Here is a 22938-nt window from a genome sequence, read left to right as displayed (position 1 = left end):
GCGTCACAGCGCTCCAACCGGTGGCGTTTACGTTTGGTCTATACGTTGGGCCGGCTGACGGCGGGAGCAGCGTTTGCTTGAGCTACGGAGCAGTGAAAACTGTCTGCTGAGCGGTCGATTTTGGTCCCCCTCTTCTGGTCTTCCTCTTTCTTTGGTCCAGAGTCCCTCCGGGGTCACGGCCCCGCCCACCCTTTCGAACTGCGCTTGCTTGCCGGTGTAATGGGCTGAATGCTCAGCTCGTTCTCCCGGGTACCCAGAGACAGAGGCTGGGCTCGGAGGTCGGGGGCTCCCTCTCCACTCACGGCCCGGCCCGGCCCACGGAGTCTGGCCATAGAAGGCTGAACTCGAGAGGAAGCAGATAACAATGGCCCAGGTAGTTCCACCTGCCACTTCCCAGGGTCTTTAAGAAAGGAAGTTCCTTGTTTATGTTCCTTAAAGCCCCGCTAAACATCTTAGGGCTTTCCGGGAGGCCACTGGTCTGCCTTCTGAAATCTAGGTCCCCCTTTGCCTCTAGGTAACTCATCATTTTCTCTTTCAGTCCGCCATGTCCCTCAAGTGTGATGTGTTGAGTCAAGATGAACTGCGCAAAAAGCTATACCAGACGTTTAAGGATCGGGGTATACTGGACACACTTAAGGTATCAGATTTAGGCACGACTGTCCTTAGTTTCACAAGTGTAACCTTTAACAGTAGGCTCCACATTTAAATTCACCCAGAGCTTCACTTTATAAATTACTAAAATATAGATTGTATTGGTGAGTTACATTTTGAAAATGTTGCGTTTCAGTCATCTTAACGAACATATAATAGATTAATTGAACTAACATTAATGTAGCACATAACATGTGTATAGTGAAAGCATTGTAATAACAATAAGTTGCTGTGGGTGATGGCTGTGGCACATGTCTTTAATCCCAGCACTTGGGAGGGAGAGGCAGGTGGATCTCTGTGAGTTCGAGGCCAGCCTGGTCTACAAAATTACACAGAGAAACCCTGTCTGGAAAAAAAAAGAATAATTGGCTGTTACAAATCTTGTTTACAATCTAGGTTTGACCATGATATATATATATATATATATATATGTAATGAAAGCAAAATGGGGACTATTGGGAAAGGACAGGACTGGGGAGGGTAACAGGGAGGTAAATATGAGCAGAGTACAACAGCATACATGTATGAAAATATCAAAAATGAAACCTATTCCTTGCTAACTAAAAAGCAATAAACCCAAAACTTAGATTTACACTTTTCAGAATTAATAGGTGATTTTAGAGTCTTTTTGGATGACACTACATAGAAAATATGAAGAAGTTACTGCTTACTGTGTAACAGTTTGAGAAACGGACCAGGTGTGTTGTCACATGTCTTAACTTGGGAAGCAGAGGCAGGCACATCTCTGACTTTGAGGGCAGCCTTGGCCAAATAGCCAGTTCTAGGTCAGCCAAGACTGCATAGTGAGACCCTGTCTCACTAATAGTAAATTGAAATATATTAAAATGTGACTGTTTAATGTAGATAGCAAATATCTATTCGTGCACCTTAAATTTAGGTAACAGCAAGGTGTGGAATGAGTGATTTCAATGTTTCATTATAATATACCTTTCAGAAATATATTTTACATTAAAATTGGAAATTAAAGAAAGGTGAGGGGCTGGAGAGATGGCTCAGAGGTTAAGAGCACTGACTGTTCTTCCAGAGGTCCTGAGTTCAATTCCCAGCAACCACATGGTGGCTCACAACCATCTGTAATGAGATCTGGTGCCCTCTTCTGGTGTGCAGATATACACGAAAGCAGAATGTTGTATACATAATAAATAAATAAAATCTTTAAAAAAAGAAAGGTGAGCCTGATTTTCCCACTCATTGTTTTAATTTTTTTTGAGGGGGTTTTTCAAGACAGGTTTCTTTGTGGCTTTGGAGCCTGTCCTGGAACTAGCTCATGTAGACCAGGCTGGTCTCAAACTCACAGAGATCCACCCCCCTCTGCCTCCCGAGTCTGGGATTAAAGGCATGTGCCACCACCACCCGGCTTCACTCATTGTTTTATTAACTTCATAAAAATATATGACTTGTCTAGAAAATACAAAAAAAGCAGAAGGGAAAAAAATCCCATCTTTTATAACCACAAACTGGTATGAGGTGTGTGTATCATTTTAAAATTTAGATTATATAAATGGGCCTTTCCCTGTTTCCTCAAGTTGCTTGAAATCCTTGTTTTCAGTGACACCTGATTCATACTGGTTAGTCAAAGGTCATTTAGGTAGCTGTCACCTATTGAATGTTTAGCTTCTACTAAAGTCTATACATGATTTATTGTGCCTGTCATTTTCTGTCTACCATAGAGAAATCCCATTTCTGAGTAAAAAGGCATGAATAGGTTTTGGCCAGTGTATGGTGTTCCTTCTGCCTCTGCCTGGTGAGTGCTGGGTTACAGGCCAGTGCCATTATGCATTGGGGCGTGAGCATTTTTAGCAGTATATCCGATCTGTAACGGTTTTTTTTTTTTTTTTGGTTTTTCAAGACAGGGTTTCTCTGTGTAGCTTTGGAGCCTATCCTGGCACTCGCTCTGGAGACCAGGCTGGCCTCTAACTCACAGAGATCTGCCTGCCTCTGTCTCCCGAGTGCTGGGATTAAAGGCGTGCGCCATCAACGCCCTGCTGTAACAGGTACTTTTAACTACTCTTTGAGACAGGGTCTTTGTAGCCCAGAATGGCCTTGAACTATTTATAGAGCCAAGGATGACCTTGAATTTCCCAGTTTATTTGAATTATACTGCCACAATCCACATTTGTGATGAAGTGGCAGAATTTTCCCCTTGGCTTGATTTCCTGATGATAAGCAGCTGAAATTGCTTTTAGAGAAGTCAACTTATGGTCTATAGACAGTGGGCTTGGAAGCTGGGGAAAGAAAGTTTTTGCCCAAGTTCACTGAAGGATAAGACAAATTGTGAAGAAAGTGCTTCCTACCTTCTGCCCATGGATCTAGAGTCATTTTGAAAATGAAAGAAAGAGTTCAAGTAATATGACAGATCTGTGTTTGTTTCTATTGTGAATGTGAAATGTATCTCATTTTGTCTTCCTTTTTTTAAAAAATTTTCACATTAGACACAACTCCGAAATCAGCTAATTCATGAATTGATGCATCCTGTATTGAGTGGAGAAGTGAAGCCTCCATCCATTCCAGTGGAAGGGAGTGCTCTCCTAATTGGTGCTTCTAACTCCCTGGTGGCAGATCACTTACAAAGATGTGGCTATGAATATTCACTTTCTGTTTTCTTCCCAGAAAGTGGTTTGGCAAAAGAAAAGGTAAATTCTGATAGTTTCTTCCTCTAATAACTGTGAAGTACTTCATATTACTCTACTTGTCCCTTGAGTGTCTAGGCTTATTTTTTGTTCATCTTTGATTCATATCATCCCTGCACAAATCTATTTGTTAGATAACAAATTAGTACTAAATATGACTGTTGTTAACACTTTGGTATTTCAGTCTTTTGTAAAATAGTGATGTGTGGAATCACTAAATGTTTTGGGGTTAAAGTGATGTTACAGTCCATGTGGTTTAAATTATACTGGTAACTGCCATTTTTGCAATGTTCACTGTGAAACTGGTACAGTGTTAGGAACACTGTAGGGAGCACATGTGTTACAAATGATGACTCAGAATGTAGATTGGTGAAGTGATTTGCCCAAGGTGAGTAGCTTTTAAATAGCATTGCAGGACAGAACATCTTGATTTCTAACATGTGTTTCCTTTAGATTACTGCAAGTGTTTCTCTGCTTTGTAGTTAACATTAGTACAAAATACACAATTTAAGAAAATCTATAAAGTTCCCAACTTTAAAAGCACATGTCTTATGGTTTACCACTCTAATAATTTTAACTAGTTCTTGTCACCATTGAACATAAAGTCACATTTTATTAATTATTTTAAAGTACTATTTAACATTCTCAGAACTTGTATATTGTCTAAAATAGAATTCTGTTTTTGGAATAGTTTTAGGTTTGTAGCACAATTGAGTGGAAAATAGTTTTCATATATTCTCTATCCTTCCCCCATGCACAGAGTCCTACACTATCATTTTTCATCTAGGGATACATTGGCTGTAGTCAATTATTCCAAATTGGCATTTAATTGTCAGTTGAGTATCTTTTACATTAGGATTCATTCCTGGTGTTGTATCTGTGTGTTTTTGTTTTTTTTGTTGTTTTGTAATTGTCCAAAAGTTTTAAGACATAAGAACAATGTCAGTATTCTGATGAAAGGTTGAACTTTAAACATGCTATACTTTATTAACAACTATATTAAACTTGTCAGGATAATTTATTACTTAAGCTAGGCATGGGGCCACACATCTGTAATCTCAGCTCTAGACAGACATGAGAATCCCAAGTTTTAGGCCAGCTTGGTGAATCCAGGCCAACCACGTATAAATAGTGAGACCCTGTCTTAAAACAGGAATTCATTTTTAGCTTATCTTCTTTCTAATGACACATTTTACATTGTGATTACTGTGTAATAGTTATGTAACTATAGTAATATGTTGGGGCATAGCATGAAGGACCTTGAGCCCACAGACCTCCAGAGAAACCAGGAATGTTAAGCCTACAGGATTGTCTTTCCAATTGGAAAAATGAAAAACCTGTTCTTCCAACCAGAAAGCTGATAATTAGAAGTGATTAACAGCCAGGTGATTTGCATTATCTGTTGGACCAGGCCATATCAAGTTTCTACAACCAAGACTGTAGAGACCAGGCCAGATCCTTAGGCACTTAAGGCTAGTACAAGTAGTATATCTCTAGAACCCTTCTTCTTGGAAGAAATGACATGTACCCTAAGTTGAGTTTCAGTGTAATTATGCTTCCTTTGCACCAGAGATTGTATCACATCAGGAAATTTCCTTCCAGATTATATTGGGCTTAAATACATTGGGAATAAACTACCTGTTATTAGACCTCCTGAAGTGTGATCCAGGTTAATGAAGTCAATCTTTACCAGGTTTTCATTTCCATCTCTTTGTGCAGTTTGCTTCTCTGTACGATACCGACAAGGACTCCTTCAGTAATTATTAAACAAGTTCATAACATTAATAGTTTCTAATAACGTAAATGCCAACCAGAACTTTTTCTTTAAAGGGAAACCACTTGAAAATAACATGGTATCAGTGTTCTAAGGGTATAGCTAGTACACAATACATACTTTAGTAGAAGTATATATGTCAAGAATAGGTGTGTGATTAAAAGTATTTCAGGCACACAGTAGTTATTCATAGTTGCAGACTAATAAAGCCTGGAGTTTATTTACATTTTGAAATAACTGTAAAGACCCTGAAATTCATAAATCCACTGGTTCAGCAGATAGCCAAGTGTCATCTATAAAGCATTAATAATTTCTTCCAATCCTGTTTGTATTGGGAGGTTAATTACTTAGTTAAAAATATTTTATCTGGGGCTGGAGAGATGGCTCAGGGGTTAAGAGCACTGACTGCTCTTCCAGAGGTTCTGAGTTTAATTCCCAGCAACCACATGGTGGCTCACAACCATCTGTAATGAGATCTGGTGCCCTCTTCTGGCGTGCACTGTATACATGATAAATAAATCTTTAAAAAATAAAATAAAAAGAAATAGATTTAAAAAAATTTATCTGGACAGACAAGATGACTCAGCAGATAAAGGCACTTGCTACCAAGGTTTGAAGTCCTGATTTGGAGTTCTAGGTCTGATATAGTGGAAGGATTGAGCTAAATCCTGTAAATTGTCCTCTGCTCTCCACATATACACCATAACATGTTCATGTCCTTCCAGTACACACAAAAATAAATTAATGTAATTTAAAAAGCAAATTATTTGATCCTTCTGACCTCCATATATTTATTGTAACTTATTGACAACATAAAAGCTTTATTTTTGCATTATTAGTTTACTTATGTTATTCTAAATTTAACATGAGTTTTAATTGTATATTCAGTAGTATATCATAATTAATTGAACTTATTGGTATACAAATTGGGATGCTTAATCTTTTTCCCCCCTCTCTTGAAGGTATTTACTATGCAGGATCTATTACAGCTCATTAGAATCAACCCTTCATCCAGTCTTTACAAATCACTGGTAAGATTGTTTTTATGGTCTACTTTGATTTGCTACTAATAAATGAGTAATTTAATAAAGGTGAAATATTTTCTTTTAACAGATTTCAGGATTTGATAAAGAAAACAAAAAAGGTAGGAGACTTCATCTTTGTGGAGAATAACAAGGTCTTTTTATATGCTTTTTCTTACAAAAATAGCTTGTGGTTATTAGGGAGAAGAATAGGAAATTTACTTAGCATTAAAACATTTGATTTTCCTTGCTGACCATGGCTTGCTTTTAAATAAGCAGTTGTTCATATTATTTTGAAAAAATACTTTATTTTCCCCATATTTCTATGTTTTTAATAAGTCTTAGGTAGTCAAGAACTCAACTAGCAAATGAAAATACTCTTTATACAATACCTACTGTTTAGAACATTTACACAATATCTCCCCTCCCCATGGAAAAAAAACTAGTAACATGAGCTGAATATTTTTGTATATTATATATGTTTCCCAGAGATAATTTATGAAGTGTTAAATGTATTAGTAGTTTCTTTAAAATATCAATGCTTTTTTATAAGTTAAGTTTTTATACATCCTTGATAAATTACCTCAACCCTGTCCACGATAATGGCCTTTCATATTGTATATTGTTACTAAGGTTGCCAGACCATGCTTTAGACTTAATAATGGGCTTTGTGTCTTGAATATAAACTGGCAACGTAGCTGCCACTGATAGGTAACCTTTTGGTCTTTTTAAGTAGTCTGTGACATGTGCCACAGTGGTCCTTTTGTGTTTGGACTTTTGTCTTGCCATCCCTGCTAAGATATTCATAAGCTTGGAACTTAATGAGCAAATATTAGCGTGTCTACTTTCCACTTGCCTTTTAGTCTTTGACTTAATTGCCATGTCTCTTGAAAGTGATGTTTGCAGTGGGTAAGTAAATTGGCTTACAAGGCTTCCTGCAATATAGATCATTCCTACTGAATTTCATTATGGCCACTGACCCTTCATTCCAGAGTGAAACATCTCTCCAAGGCTGTAGCTGGATCAGTTTGTATTACAAAATAGTGTTGGCCAATCTAAATACAAGTGAATTATTATATAAAATAAAAAAGACACTTTTATTTCATACTGCTAAATAAATGACTAGATAAACTATATTCTGAACTCCAAGGCAGTGCGCTATTAGGGTAACTCTGGTTTTGATGGAGATGCCTATTTCTGCTGTCTTATGTGGTGGCCACTAAGTTTATGAGTTACCTGAAATGGGACTACTGTGACTGAACAGTGAACTTGGTTTTAGTTGAATTTAAATTCAGTTGCCCACATGGCTGATATATTAGAACACACTGGCCTAAACTATGCCACTAATACCTGTTGCCAAAATATTGAGAATGAAATTCAGAGCTTGAAACAATATTTAGAAACAATCCACTTTACTATAGCTATTTATGTTATCCTTAAAAGATTGTTGCCCATAATTCCATCATAATCTACTTACATATTTCTGGTTCAGAAAACATCTGATTTAACAGCTGTTACCATCTTAATCTGGTAACATTTCTGGTAGTCAGAGAAACTGAGTAGCAGTTGTGTTAAGCATCCAAGTACCAAAATTTGGATAGAGCTCTTTGCTTACTATTTTGTTAATTTTGGCAAAAAAATCAGTATAAGGAGAGCTACAATTCAAATTGAGGATATTAGATGATCTCTAGATGGAATGTAGACTGTGGCCAAACAGTGTTACTGTCATGTTCTCACTTGGTCTTGGAGAGTGCTGAGTTTCTTAACTCTGTAATAGTGGAGCCTAGCAGCTGAAGAAATTGGACTGTGCTATAGGTGATAGTTACTTATATGGGAGGACTTAGTTATAATCGTGAAATTGCAGTTAAGTGTATAGCTAATACATAGTAAGAGCCAACTTTCTTATTCTTAGAATGGGAATTTGGGCCAGCAAGATGGGTCAGCACATAAAGGTGCCTGTTGCCAAGCCTGATCTACATGGTGGAAAGAGAACTGACTCTCATTATGACTAAGAATTTAGTTAGTTTGTGATTTTTAGATAGGGAGTGATGTGTTTGTAAGAGGAAGTTGTGAGGGTTCCATGTGGCTCTGTTGATGTAAAGGGAGTTACAGTTATGGGAGTAGAATTTTAATATCTTTAGTAGAGAGGGATAAAAGATTGTAACTTGGCTGATAGAACAGGAATATTTCAACTGTTCAGACCATTTTTAAAGAACATATTTTACTCCCTATTGATGGAGAATTAGTTGTTTGAGTTTTTGCTATGAGAAGCAGTAATCGTGCATGATACCCATTTTGTGCCCTTATTGAAAGTTAGTACAGCAGTATAAACTCAAAATGACTAGGTTAAAATAATGTACATTTGGAATATATAGGACCACTGACAAATTGCTCTCTTAGATTCCCATGACAACACTTGACACCAGCAATTTAATCTTAGCAATGTTATGCAGAAAATGTGGTCTTTTATGTTATTTTCATTTATTTATGGGTTTCTGTGTATTTAGCATTTAAAAGGTATTTATTTTCCATTTACATTTTCTTCCTGTGAACTTTGTCCGTGTCTTTTCCTAATGTTTTGTTTTACTGATTTGTTAAGAGTTCTTTGACATTATGATAAGCCTATCTGTATTACAGAATCTTTCCAATATATCAGTTGTCTTTTGACTTTATTTTATGCCATATATAAATTTATAATTTTTGTGGTAATAGCAATCTCTGTATTCCTTTTAAGGTTTATATCATGCTCAGAAAGACCTCTCCTTGGTAATCAAATGATGTTATAAACCAAGACTCATAAACAGCAATAAAGCAATGGTTGAATGATATTCTGAAACAAAACTATGTATGCTATGCTTTTTTTAGGTTTTCTTATGAGTTTCTTAAAGGAACTGGCAGAATATCATCAAGCTAAAGAGAGCTGTGATATGGAAACACAGACAAGTGCCACATTTCCTAGCAAGGTATCCCTAGGTAATTATAGCCTTCTTACTTCAATTCTGTTAGGTATCTTGTTATTATTTTGTTTTTACCTTATTATTTTTCAAACAGGGTCTCACTATATAGCCCTGGCTAGATTTGAACTCACTGTATAGACAGAGCTAGCCTCAAACTTTAGATTGTACTATTTCTGCCTCCTGTGAATGCTGGTATTTATAGATGTGTACCACATCACTTGGCCCTGTTTTGTTTTTGGAAGAAGAAAATTAACTTACTTATGATACTATATGATTTTTTTTCCCTGATCTGGAAAAGTGCTGTCTGTATGTAGGTGACAAGGAAATTCATTTTTGTCTGGAATTGTGTTGCTGGAGGGACCAGGAATTGTTTTCCACTGTCACAATCTACCCTTCTGAAGGCCATGGCTATACTGGCCAGTCATGCCAGGATGCCAATTATTCTTACTTGTGGAGTTTAACCTCTTTTAACTAGGAAACTCATGTCATATCTTCTCTAACCGTATTTTATAGCCATTAAATTAGTATGTGTCTTGGCCAGTATTCTATTATTGTGAGGAAATGCATTTAATTGGGGCTGGCTTACAGTTTCAGAGATCCATTGTCAGACACAGGCAGACATGGTGTTGGAGAACTAGCTGAGAGTTCTACACCCTGATCCACAGACTGCAGGCAGAGAAAGAGAGCCACTCACTGGGCCTGGCTTGGGCTTTTGAAACCTCAAAGCCCTCCTCCCAAACATACTACCTCCAGCTAAGATATACCTACTCCAACAAGGCCACACCTTCTAATCCTTTCAAATAATGCCACTCCCTGGTGACTAAGCATTCAAATATATGGGCCTATGGGAAGGGAGGAATTTCTATTCAAACCACCACAGTATGTTACAAACTGTTTGCACTTCAAAGAGTTAGAGAAGTCATTGTCTGCACCTTTGTATAGTATCCTTCTCCTACCTGTGCTGGCCAGTTTTTATTGTCAACTTGACACAACCTAGAGTTGCCTAGAAAGAAGGACCCGCAATTGAACAATTGCCTCCATCAGATTGGACTACAGGTATGTCTGTGGAGAATTATTTTGATTGATATCCAAGGGCCCTGCCCACTGTGGGCAGCACCATCACTTAGGAAGGGTCCTAAATTGTCTATAAAAGCTAGTATTATGAGCTAGGAAACAAGGCAGTAAGCCTTGCTTCTGTGTTTTTGTTTGAGTTCCTGCCTAACTTCCCTCAGTAATGTACTGTGATCTAGAGTAAAAGCTGAAAATAAAACTTTTTCTTCTCTAGTTGCTTTTGGTCATGGTGCTTGTCACAGCTATAGAAAGCAAGCTAGACACTATCTTTTGGTTTTGTCAAAAGAGATGGAAAGCAGTTACTTATATGCTTACCCTCCTTTTTGGCTCATCCTCAATTAATAGTGCCTTTATCTTGTAGGAAGATAAGGAATTCATCATTTACAAAGATATATTCTACAATTAGTTTCTTAAGTATAGTTTTAATACCATTAAAATATTGTGCTAATTGCAAAGGAGAGCTTTCCAGTAATACAAAGCACATAGATAATTTTGAATTTTCTAGTGGTTACATTTAAAAAGATCAAACGAAACAAGTGAAATTCATTTTCATTATTTAACCCCAAACATTCAAGATATTTAGCAAGTACTCAGTATAAAATTATTAATGAGATATTTCACATACATTTTTTTTGTAGCAAATCCTGGAGATGTAGGGTGTTTTCACTAAAACACATCTCAATTCAAATTGATCTCATGTCAAATACTCAGTGACCACATGTGGCTAGAAAGTCCTGTGTCAGACTTTGTGGTTATGGCTCATTGAAAAATAAATGGAATGGCTAGAAAAACATGCTCACAATTATGCCTGCCGCAAACACTCAATATTTTAATCTACTCCTGCTATTCCTTTCTTCCCGTGTGTGCTGTTGTGCATGGGATTGTCCTGCATATTTAGATTTACCCTCTGCTTCATGGTTGTTTTACATATTCTGGTTGGTTTGAGGGCTAAGGGCCTCCTGGAAAGATCTGGCATGAGAAAGTTGTCAGGACTTGAGTTGGACTTGGTTGTGTTGTAGTTGCTTAAACCTTTGGAAGTCACTCAAACTCTATGGTCGTTTGTTCCTTATCTGTAGAATGCGAGAGTTAAAGTACATAGTTTTTACGCTTTTAAAGTCTTTGTTTTGAACATGTGTCAACAGTAATCCAAGTCCAAAGGTCTCTGCACTTAGAAACTGAGAAGAGATTGATTGATTTGTACTTGTCAATTTATTATCGACATTTGCAAACATGCAGACAATTGAAACAATGTTATAGGGAATATTTGCTTACATAGATGTGGCTGTAAAATTTGTGTTATACTTGTTTATTACTTATCTGTCCACTTATCCATCTTAGTTTTTTAATGTATTTCAAAGTAGGTAGCAGACATCTCTACACTTCCCTTTTAGTATAGTATTCTTTGGGCCTCTTAAATACCTGAGTTGATTTTATATTTCCTAATTGGCTGTGTTATTTTTTTTAATAGCCGAGAAGTTTCAGCTTATCGATGATGAATTTGCAGATGCCATTCCTCACCGTCCCAAGCTAGAATCTTTAGAGACAAAGTTAAATGAATATAAGAAAGAAATACAACACCAGCTTCAGGTAGAAATGTGTCAAAAGGTAAGCTGTAGTTCTTTCTGCTGTTAATGAGAGCTACTCCCACTTGTCTTCTACTGTCTTAATCTTAGCTATGTGGGGAAACATCTAAAACTTTTTATTAAATAATGGAGTACTATCCTGATACGCACATTTTTTTATTAGTTCAAATTAGGAACAAGCTTGCTTCACATGTCAATCCCTTCTCCCTCTCCCTACCCTCCCCGGCCCAACCCCTTCCCCACCTCCACCTGTCCCCCACCCCATCCTTCCACCCTCCACTCCCCAGGCAGGGTAGAGCCCTCCATGGGGGGCTCCTCAAAGTCCACCACATCATCCTGGGCTGGGCATAGGCCCTCCCCAATGTGTCCAGGCCGAGAGACCATCCCTTCACATGGGATGGGCTCTCAAAGTCCCTTCTTACACCAGGGAAAAATACTGATCCCCTTCCAGGGGCCTCATAGAGTGTGAAGGCCTCCTCATTGACATCATGTTCAGGGGTCTGGGTCAGTCCCATGCTAGCCTCCCAGACAGCAGTCTGGGGTCCATGTGCTCCCTCTTGTTCAGGCCAGCTGTTTCTGTGGGTTTCACCAGCCTGGTATGGACCCTTTGATCTTCATTTCTCCCTCTCTGCAACTGGGTTCCAGAGTTCAGTTCAGTGTATATCTGTGGGTGTCTGCCTCTGCTTCCATCAGCCACTGGATGAGGGCTCTAAGATGGCATAAAAAGTAGTCATCAGTCTCATTATAAGGGAAGGACGTTTAGGTTATCCTGTCCACCATTGCCTAGATTGTCAGTTCGTGTCATCCTTGTAGATCTCAGGAAATCTCTCTAGTGCCAGATCTCTCCTCAGAACTATAATGGCTCCCTCTGATATGGTATCTCTCATCCTGCTCTTCTCTAATTTTCTCCCAACTAAACATTTCTGCTCTTCCATTTCCTCCTCTCCCCTCCTCTTCTCCTCCTCTCATTCTGGCAGCTTCCTCTCCCCTACCCTCATGCTCCCGATTAGCTCAGGAGATCCTGCCCCTTCCCATTCTCCGGGGTCCATGCATTTTTCGCTTAGAGGATCGTAGGCTGGCAATCCTTTGCTCTATGTCTAAAATTCATATATGCGTGAGTACATGCCATGTTTGTCTTTTTGTGACTGAGTTACCTCACTCAGGATGGTTTCTACTAGTTCCATCCATTTGCCTGCGAATTTCAAGATTCCATTGCTTTTTTCTGCTGAGTAGTACTCCATTGTATAAATGTACCACATTTTCTCCATCCATTCTTCAGTTGAGGGGCATCTAGATTGCTTCCAGGTTTTGGCTATTGCAAACAATGCTGCTATGAACATGGTTGAACATATGTCCTCGTTGTATGAACATGCACTATTTGGGTATATGCTCAAGAGAGGAATTGCTGGATCTTGAGGTAGAGTGATTCCCATTTTTTGTGAGCAACAGCCATAATGATTTCCAAAGTGGCTGTACAAGTTTGCACTCCCACCAGCAATGGAAGAGTGTCCCTTTTTCTCCACATCCTCTCTAGCATAGATTGATATTGGTGTTATTGATTTTAGCCATTCTGACCGGTGTAAGATGGTATCTCAGAGTTGTTTTGAGTTGCATTTCTCTGATGGCCAAGGATTTTGAGCACTTTCTTAAGTGTCTTTCAGCCATTTCAGATTCCTCTGTTGAGAATTCTCTATTTAGTTCTGCACCCCACTTTTTAATTTCATTGTTTGGTGTTTTGGTGGCTAGCTTCTTGAGTTCATTGTATATTTTGGAAATCAGCCCTCTGTCAGATGTGGGGTTGGTGAAGATCTTTTCCCATTCTGTGGGCTGTAGTTTTGTCTTACTGTGTCCTTTGCCTTACAGAAGCTTCTCAGTTTCAGGAGGTCCCATTTATTAATTGTAGATCTCAATGTCTGTGCTACTGGTGTAATGTTCATGAAGCAGTCTCCTGTACCAATTCGTTCAAGGGTATCTCCCACTTTCTCTTCTAGAAGATTCAGTGTGGCTGAATTTATGTTGAGATCTTTGATCTATTTGGACTTAAGTTTTGTGCATGGTGACAGATATGGACATGCAATCATCTGCATTTCCGAATCCAGTTGTTCCAGCACCATTTGTTGAAGATGCTTTCTTTTTTCCATTGTATGGATTTAGTATCTTTGTCGAAAATCGGGTGTTCATACATGTATGGGTTAATATCAGGGTTTTCAATTCGATTCCATTGGTCTGTCTATTTTTGTGCCAATACCAAGCTGTTTTCAGAACTATGGCTCTATAATAGAGCTTGAAGTTAAGGAAGGTGATGCCTCCAGAAGATCCTTTATTGTACAGAGTTGTTTTGGCTATCCTGGGTTTTTTGTTTTTTTCCATATAAAGTTCAGTATTGTTCTTTCAAGTTCTGTGAAGAACTGTGTTGGGATTTTGATGGGGATTGCATTGAATCTATAGATTACTTTTGGCAAGATTGCCATTTTTACTATGTTGATTCTACCTATCCAAGAGCATGGGAGATCTTTCCATTTTCTGGTATCTTCTTTAATTTCTTTCTTTAAAGACTCAAGTTCTTACTGTACAGGTCTTTCACTTTTTTGGTTAGTGTTACCCCAAGATATTTTATGTTGCTTGTGGATATTGTGAAGGGTGATGTTTGTCTGATTTCTTTCTCATTGCATTTATCTCATTGTATATAGTAGGGCTACTGATTTTTTTTAGTTAATTTTGTATCCTGCTACTTTGCTGAAGGTGTTGATCAGCTGTAGGAGGTCCCTGGTAGAGTTTTTCGGGTCACTTATGTAGACTATCATATCATCTGCAAAAAGTGAAAGTTTGACTTCTTCCTTTCCAATTTGTATCCATTTGATTTCCTTTTCTTGTCTTATTGCTCTAGCTAGAACTTCAAGTACGATATTGAAGAGATATGGAGAGAGTAGACAGCCTTGTCTTGTTCCTGATTTTAGAAGAATCACTTTGAGTTTCTCTCTATTCATTTTGATGTTGGCTGTTGGTTTGGTGTATATTGTTTTTATCATGTTTAGATATGTTCCTGTTATTCCTGTTCTCTCCAAGATCTTTATCATGAAGGGATGTTGGATTTTGTCAAAGGCTTTTTCAGCATCTAGTGAGATGATAATGTGGTTTTTCTTTTTCAGTTTGTTTGTATGGTGGATTACATTGATGGATTTTCATATGTTGAACCATCCTTGCATCCCTGGAATGAAGCTTACTTGATCATAGTGGATGATTTTTCTGATGTGTTCTTGGATTCTATTCTCCACTATTTTGTTGAGTATTTTTCCATCGATGTTCATGAGGGATATTGGTCTGTAGTTCTCTTTTTTAGTTGTATCTTTGTGTGACTTTGGTATCAAAGTGAATGTAGCCTTGTAAAAAGAGCTTGGCAATGTTCCTTCTGCTTCTATTGTGTGGAACAATTTGAGGAGTACTGGTATTAGCTCTTGTTTGAATTTCTGGTAGAATTCTGCAGTGAAGCCATCTGGCCCTGGACTTTTTTTGGTTGGGAGGTTTTTGATGACTGCTTCTATTTCATTAGGGGTTATAGGTCGATTTAAACTGCTTATCTCTTCTTGGTTTAATTTTGGTAAGTGATATCTAGCCACAAAGTTGTCCATTTCCTTTATATTTTCGAATTTTGTGGAGTATAGGTTTTCAAAGTATGACCTGATGATTCTCTGGATTTCCTCAGGGTCTGTTGTTATATCCCCCTTTTCGTTTCTGATTTTGTTAATTAGCGTGCTCTCTCTGCCTTTTGGTTAGTTTGGATAGAGGTTTGTCTATTTTGTTGATCTTCTCAAAGAACCAACTCTTTGTTTCATTGATTATTTGTAATGTTTTCCTAGTTTCTACTTTATTGATTTCAGCCATCAGTTTGATTATTTCCTGGCGTCTACTCCTCCTTGGTGAGTTTGCTTCTTTTTGCTCTAAAGCTTTCAGTTGTTCTGTCAATTCTCTAGTGTGACTATTCTCCAGTTTCTTCATGTGGGCACTTAGTGCTATGAACTTTCCTCTTAACACTGCTTTCAGAGTGTCCCATAAGTTTGGGCATGTTGTATCAACATTCTCATTAAATTTTAGGAAGTCTTTAATTTCTTTTTTTTATTTCTTCCTCAACCCAGGAATGGTGCAATTGGGTGTTACTCAATTTCCACGAGTTTGTAGGTTTTCTGCAATTTGTATTGCTGTTGAATTCCAACTTTAAAGCATGGTGATCTGATAAGATACAGGGGGTTATTTCAATACTTTTGTATTTGTGGAGGTTTGCTTTGTTGCCAACCATGTGGTCAATTTTCGAGAAGGTTCCATGTGGCGCTGAGAAGAAGGTATATTCTTTTGTGTTTGGATGGAATGTTCTATAGATATCTGTTAAACCCAGTTGGGTCATAACTTCTGTTAGATTCTTTGTTTCTTTGTTAAGTTACTGTCTGGCGGTCCTGTCTAGTGGTGAAAGCGGGGTGTTTAAGTATCCTACTATAAGTGTGCGTGGTTTTATGTGTGGTTTAAGCTTTAGTAATGTTTCTTTTACAAATGTGGGTGCCTTCGTATTTGGGGCATAGATGTTCAGGATTGAGACTTCATCTTGAAGTCTCTTCATCTTGACTTTTCCTGTGATGAATATGAAATACCCTTCTTCATCTCTTTTGTTTGATTTTAGTTTGAAGTCTAATTTGTTAGATATTAGGATTGCTACACCAGCTTGTTTCTTGGGCCCATTGATTGGAAAATCTTTCCCCAACCCTTTACTCTGAGGTAACGCCTGTCTTTGGAGTTGAGGTGTGTTTACAGCAGAAAGATGTCTTTTGTCTTCATATCCATTCTGTTAGCCTGTATCTTTTTATAGGCTGGTTAAGACCATTGACATTGAGGGATATTAATGTCCATTGATTGTTGGTTATTGTTTGTTTTGGATTTATTGTTGGTGGTGTCATTGTGTGTGGATATCGCCCTCCTGTATCTTTTTGTGTTTCGTAAAATTGGATTATCTATTGCCTATGTTTTTGTGAGTGTAGTTATCTTCATTGGGTTGGAGGTTTCCTTCCAGAACTTTCTGTAGTGCTAGATTTGTGGATATGTACTGTTTAAGTCTGGTTTTGTCATGGAATATCTTGTTTTCTCCATCTATAGTGATTGAAAGTTTTGCTGGGTACAGTAGTCTGGGTTGACATCCATGCTCCCTTAGTGCTTGTAGGGTATCTATCCAAGATCTTCTGGCTTTCAGAGTTTGTAGATCATCTGGCTTTCAAAGTTTCCATTGAGAAGTCAGGTGTGATTCTGATAGGTCTTCCTTTATATGTTACTTGGCCTCTTTTCTTTGCTGCTCTTAATATTTTTCTCTTTATTCTGTAGGTTTGGTGTTTTGATTATGTGTGTGTGGGGGGGCTGCTTTTTGTGGTCCAGTCTGTTTGGTGTTCTGTAAGCTTCTTGTACTTTCATAGGCATATCCTTCTGTAGGTTGTGGAAGTTTTCTTCTATGATTTTGTTGAATATGTTTTCTGTACCTTTTTTTGCAGTTTGAAAGGCTCTAAATTTTTTATTACTAGACTTATTCCCAGCTTAAACATGACCAAGTCTTTAGATTTAAAATGTTGAACTCCATCTGGCAACATACAATGCGTTGACCATTGACCGTGATTCAGTACAAACTCTCAAGTCTTGCCATTGATTGTGTGAATCCTTACAGGCCCAGCTTGGTTCTCCTCCAGTGTCTTCTCTTGGAGTTGTACCTGATTTTGTTACCAGTTTTCATCCAAATCCACTGAGGAATAGGACGATTTTGCTTTTGTTTCTTGGCCAGGAATCGCTTGATTCTGAAAGTCTTGTGAGAAGACATGGTGAGAAGCCAACTCAGGCGTACGATGCATGATGGCAAAGGAAAGGTGAAGAGGAGCGTTTTCTGTACCTTTGAGCTGTATTTCTTCACCTTCTTCTATACCTATTATTCTTAGGTTCGGCCTTTTCACAGTGTCCCATATTTCCTGGATATTTTGTGTTAGGGATTTGTTGGACTTGAGATTTTCTTTGGTCAATGACTGTATATCCTCTAGCGAGTCTTCAACAACTGAGATTCTCTCTTCCATCTCTTGAATTCTATTGGTTATACTCTCATCTTTAGTTCCTGATCGTTTATCCAGCCTTTCTATTTCCAGCATCCCCTCATTCTGTGTTTTCTTTATTGTTTCTATTTTAGCTTTCATGCCTTGAACTGTTTCCAGTGCTTCCTTCACTTGTTTGGTTGTTTTCTCTTGGCTTTCTTTAGATTCTGTATGAGATTTGTTTATTTCTTGAATTTTTTGGTTTGTCTTTTCCTCCATTTCATGTAATTTTTTGCTTGTTTCTTCTTCTATTTCTTTAAGGGATTTTCTTGTTTCCTCTTTAAAGGTCTCTATCATCTTCCTAAGATACTTTTTGAGGTCCATCTCTTCTTCATCCTCTGTGTTGGGCTTTTCAGATCTTGCTGGTGTGGAGTCCCTAGATTCTGGTGGTGTCGCATTGGTCTTTCTGTTGTTGAGTGTGTTCTTATTCTGTCTTCTTCCCATGTATTCTTCCAGTGGGTGTAGGTGGGGTCTCTCTATCTCCTCTTGTCACCTGGTGGTGTGTGTGGGCCAAGACTTCAGTCTGCAGCTCTGGATAGTCTTGCCTATCCTGGTAGTTTCCTCACTCGGTAGGGGTCCGGCCGGTGGCCGAGGGAGAAGGAAAAGTGAGGTGTTTCCAGACTCAGGGAGCTCCTTCCTGCCTGGGCGGGTCTACTCTAAGCAGGTGCAGGCCCAGAGAGATCCTGGGTGAATGGGATGTTGGGCAGGGATAGGGCAGGAGCAGAGGGTACACTCATCTCGGTAGGGGTCAGGCTGGTGGAGGGGGAAGGAAGAGCCTGATACGCACATTTTAAAATCACCATTGGTGGCATCTTTTCACACTTTTGACCGAATCCTATAGGACAATAAAGATAACACTAAAGATGGATTAAAGATGTATTTGGACAGAACATTATTATTAAAACCTAATGAGTTTTTTTTTTACTATTTTCAATTTTTGTACTCAATTCATAGTTGAAGTATTTTAGAGAAGCTGAAATAACAAAAGTTAAGATGGAAGAGAAAAGAAAGTATGAAAAGGAATTGGCTGAGTTCCGGAATGAATTTGAAAGAATTTATCAAGCAAAAAATGAAGCCCTCATTTCTCAGGAAAAGAACACCCTGGAAAGAATTAAAAAACACCGAGAGGTAATAATTTGGGAATAATTTACTGGGTGGCTGTGTCCTGCTGGTGTTAGTAGGCTTCATTTAAGATCCAGCAAGGACAACTCTGGAGGAACAGTTATAACTATTGTCAAGAGTGCAAAGAGAAGGGTGAGTTCAGACAAGCTCATGTAGACTTTGTTCTGTGGGGCAGAAAAGAAAGAAATGGAGAGAATTCCATATTGTGATTAGGAGCCACTCAGCAAACAGCATGTATCTTGTCAGGCAAATTGGAGAGTGGGTTTTAGGAGAGGCTGGGGGTAAATAGTTGCTATGGATGACGGGGAGCAGCTCTTTAATGCAGAGAGGATGATACCATTGCAATACCCAGCTTAGGCAGCAGCCTAACAGTGAAAACCAAACCATGTGCTTGGACAAGAGGTTTCTCTGATCTGGCTTTGGGGAGGATTGATAATTTCTGAGCCATCTGTTCATCCCTTTCCATGAGGGTGTAACAGTAGCAGTGGTTGAGGAATGTTGTTTGCCAAGCTTAATTTAATTTGCGAAAGGCAGCCTCAAGAATTAAAGATCTTGGGGCTCTGCTAGGGGGTGAAGAGGGCAAAGAGAAACAGGGAAGAAGGTGAGTGGCCCCCATCCTAGGGGAAATAAGGATACATGGCAGTTTCAGAGTGGTCCAGGAGTAGGGTCTGAGAGGCTGTGTTCAGAGTAGCCTAGTCACATTTCAGGCAGAGATTTCCTTCAGGAAAACCTGTTTGCTTGCTAAGAGCATGTCTTCAGCCAAATAGGACTTGCAGTACTCTTTTCAGTGTGCATCCAGAGTTGTCAGAAAGTTTTCAAAATGTGAGATCATTACATCCTCATGAGATTGTTTCTCTCTCTCTCAACCAAATTGTGACAACTTTTCTGCCTTGTGATAGGATGACCCAGCCTATTCACTAGGGAGTTCACCTGAGCCCGCTAACTGAAACATTTAGGAACCATCTTCAATCGCCATGGAGATTCTATTCATTACTGACTGTACATGTTTAAAGTTTTCCTGCTGAAGAACTTATCAAATTTTAGTAAGGAAATAGGAGGGGTGTTAAAGAACTAGACTAGGGATGTTAGGCACAGTGTAGTTTACCATTCATTGCAAATATAATACAGATTTAAAAAGTAAATCTTGATTGACATTTCTGCAAAGAGAAATTGTTACTCTAAATATTTGTCAGTTTCATTGTGCTCTAGAGTTTAGGAAGCAACATCTGACTTCCAGTGTTTTTATTTTATTTTGCTTGCTTGCTAAAAATAAGTGCTTTCCTATGCAGATTGAAACGAAAGAAATTTATGCTCAAAGACAACTTCTACTAAATGACATAGATTTGCTTAGAGGTAGAGAAGCAGAGCTGAAGGAAAGAATTGAAGCATTTGAATTGTAAGTAATACATGTTCTTTTTGGATATGAAAAACTCAAGTATAATGTCTAAATTTTCTAGCCTATTTTGAGGGGGGGGTGTCTTCATGGGTATATGCAGGTGCATTCACCCATATGTGCCTGTGAAGGTCAGAAGTCAGTTATCTTCATCACTCACTGGTTATATTTTACAGGGTCTTTCATTGGTTGGCCTGAAGCTCATTGATTGACTAGACTGGCTGGACAGCAAGCTCTGTGCATCCATGTATTTCTTTCATCTCCCCTACCATGCCTAGCTTTTATATGGATATTGGGGCTCTGAACTCAGGTCCTCATGCTTGCATAGCAAACACTTTATTTACTGAGCCATCTCCCCAGCCAAATACAAGCCTAGTATGGTAGTGCATGTCTGTAATCCCAGCACTTTGGAAGGGTAAGACAGGATGGTTTCCATGAGTTTGAGACCAGCTCAAGCTCTATGGTAAGTTCTAAGCCAACCTGGATACTTGAATTAGGTGTTCAGACCTGCTACATTTACCTGTTCTGTATTCCAAAAAGGAAATACAATAGTCTGGCTTGACTTGTCATGGATGGAGCTATTTCTCATGTTGTTAATACCTTTCCTAATAACAAAACAAAATAAACTTTTGAGAGAGAGTTCCTGGCTGTGAAGGTGACATCAGCTGATTTAGAGTACAGCTTGGGGCGGGGAAGCTTAGAGTTTTCCTTGTAAACTATTAGATTACAAGTTGGGCACCATGATGAAATATTTCTATCAGACTGCCTTTAGGCTAGACAACTTGGAGGTACTCCTAATGCTTCAACAGATTGTGTGCTACCTTCCATTATCAGACCTAATAGTTTCATATATGTACTGGAACTTCAGGCATCCTGGCCTGCTCCATTTATCTACTTTGTACTCCAGTAAGGAAGTCTGTTCTAACTTAGCTTGTCATGGAAACATTTCTCGTGATGGGGACAGGGATGCTACTTTAACATTTTCTAAGTGCTCAGAATGCTTCATCCTTCAGCTTTTACCTGGGACTGCTAGCAAGTTCACCATCTGTAGTATGTATATATAACCTTTTTTTCTCAGTTAGAATCAGCTGTTAGCACTCAGTAAGTACTCTAGGAGTCTAGTACGTTAAAGAAACTGTCACTGTTTTCATTGGTGGTGTTTTCTCACTTCTGTAGGCCCAGATCATTTGATTTTTTCTCTACCCAACCTTTTACCTCCACTTCTTCTCTGCCCTCCTAAGCATTCAGGTCAATTGAATGTACTTTCCAGGTTAGCCAGCAGAGGGTGCTGATGCCAACGCCTGGAGCTTTTATCCAGTTCTTGGACCAGTGAGCTTTGGGTAGTTCTGAGAATGGCTTGCTCTCTGCAGCACCCTGGAAAGTGGAGAACTGCTTGTTCTGCTCACCTAGTCTCACTAAGAAGACCTTGTTGAGTAAATGTATAGCAAGGATATGACTTCCCTTACCTCCCTCTTTCCCTCCTTCTTTCCTTAAGTCCCTCCATCCACTCTCTTCAGTATTTAGTCAATAGATTAAGTGTTGAAAGCAGATCTTCGACCTTTAGTATCTATGGGCTAGTGAATTAGATCCAACAGTTGTAATAGGTATTGTTAAAAAAAACAGTTGTGTATGTAAGATAACATTTGTTTGTGTTTTATAACATAATTCTTCACCTCTATAACTATCTATAACTTCACCATCTATAACTAGATTTTTGTTTTAGTTTGAAATATAGTCTCATTTTTTAGCCCTGGCTAACATGAAACACACTATGCAGACCATATTGGCCTTGAACTTGTAATGATCCTTCTGCTTCTACCTGTCTAGTGCTGGGATTATAGGCATGGGCTCTGTGGTCATAATGTAACCAGTTTGCTTGTTTTGTACGTGTGTTTAATTTTAAAATCATTCTATTTATTGATGTGTGATGGTGAGTGTATGCCACAGCAGTGCACACATGGAGGTCAGAGGACAACCTGTGAGAGTCAGTTCTTTCCTTCTACCATGTGGATATGGATCCTGGGGGTGGAACACAGGCTTGGCAATAAGTTCCTTTACACTACTCTCCTAGCCAGTTTTTAAGTGTTAGTTAGAGAAGAAACTACTTTGGCCTTGACTCCTTCTTGCGTCTTTAAGCCAGATGCCCCTGTCCTGCTCCCTCCCTAGTTCTGATACACTGTAACTAGATCAGTTTGTAAGATGTAGAAAGACTTCTGTCCTGTTGTCCTACAAACATTTTTCTTCTAATTTGTTACATTAAATATTGTACTTTGTTTATTTTATATTTTGTTGTTGTTGTTCATTTCAGGACCCAGAAGCTGCAAGAAGAGAAAAATAAAAGTGAGGCTGAGGCTATTCAGAGACGGGAACAGAATCTAAAGAACATTGAGGAGACCTATGATCAGAAGCTCAAAACTGAACTTTTAAAGTAATTGTTTGTCATTTTTAAAGAACTAATATGTTTGAATTAAGTTGGTAAAAATGTGACCAAAACTGGTGATGTCTGTAAGGCTAATATTTACATGACAAAGCTTAGTGATGGAACAAAAACTATTTTCTATGACAATCAAACCTTTCGGATGAATACTTGAATTAGGATGGTTTTAA

At 38.5% G+C, this 22938-nt stretch overlaps 2 protein-coding genes across 3 annotated transcripts in view; one reads left to right on the top strand and one right to left on the bottom strand.

Moving 5' to 3' along the window:
- The window catches only part of Ofd1 (OFD1 centriole and centriolar satellite protein), an 81420-nt gene that overhangs the window by 38312 nt on the left and 20170 nt on the right, over nt 1-22938 (top strand). The window contains exons 1-10 of one of the 2 annotated variants that reach the window (XM_027432786.2): nt 18-373; nt 539-637; nt 3105-3305; nt 6039-6107; nt 6190-6220; nt 8964-9071; nt 11595-11731; nt 18771-18944; nt 20228-20334; nt 22640-22759. In XM_027432786.2, coding sequence (XP_027288587.1) covers nt 365-373; nt 539-637; nt 3105-3305; nt 6039-6107; nt 6190-6220; nt 8964-9071; nt 11595-11731; nt 18771-18944; nt 20228-20334; nt 22640-22759 — 1055 coding nt within the window. In that variant the 5' untranslated portion in view covers nt 18-364. Of the gene's footprint in view, nt 1-17; nt 374-538; nt 638-3104; nt 3306-6038; nt 6108-6189; nt 6221-8963; nt 9072-11594; nt 11732-18770; nt 18945-20227; nt 20335-22639; nt 22760-22938 lie in introns of those variants that run through there. The other variant, XM_027432787.2, reaches the window with a different exon arrangement.
- On the bottom strand, nt 17392-17578 carry LOC100767204 (60S ribosomal protein L39). Its single transcript, XM_027432792.2, has one exon. The coding sequence runs from the start codon at nt 17552-17554 to the stop codon at nt 17399-17401; it is 156 nt and encodes a 51-aa protein (XP_027288593.1). The 5' UTR covers nt 17555-17578; the 3' UTR covers nt 17392-17398.

Source organism: Cricetulus griseus, chromosome X (genome assembly GCF_003668045.3).
Source record: "Cricetulus griseus strain 17A/GY chromosome X, alternate assembly CriGri-PICRH-1.0, whole genome shotgun sequence".
In the NCBI taxonomy this organism is placed as follows: domain Eukaryota; kingdom Metazoa; phylum Chordata; class Mammalia; order Rodentia; family Cricetidae; genus Cricetulus; species Cricetulus griseus.
The sequence above is the reverse complement of the archived record's forward strand: the minus strand, read 5'-3'. Positions and strand labels throughout refer to the sequence as shown.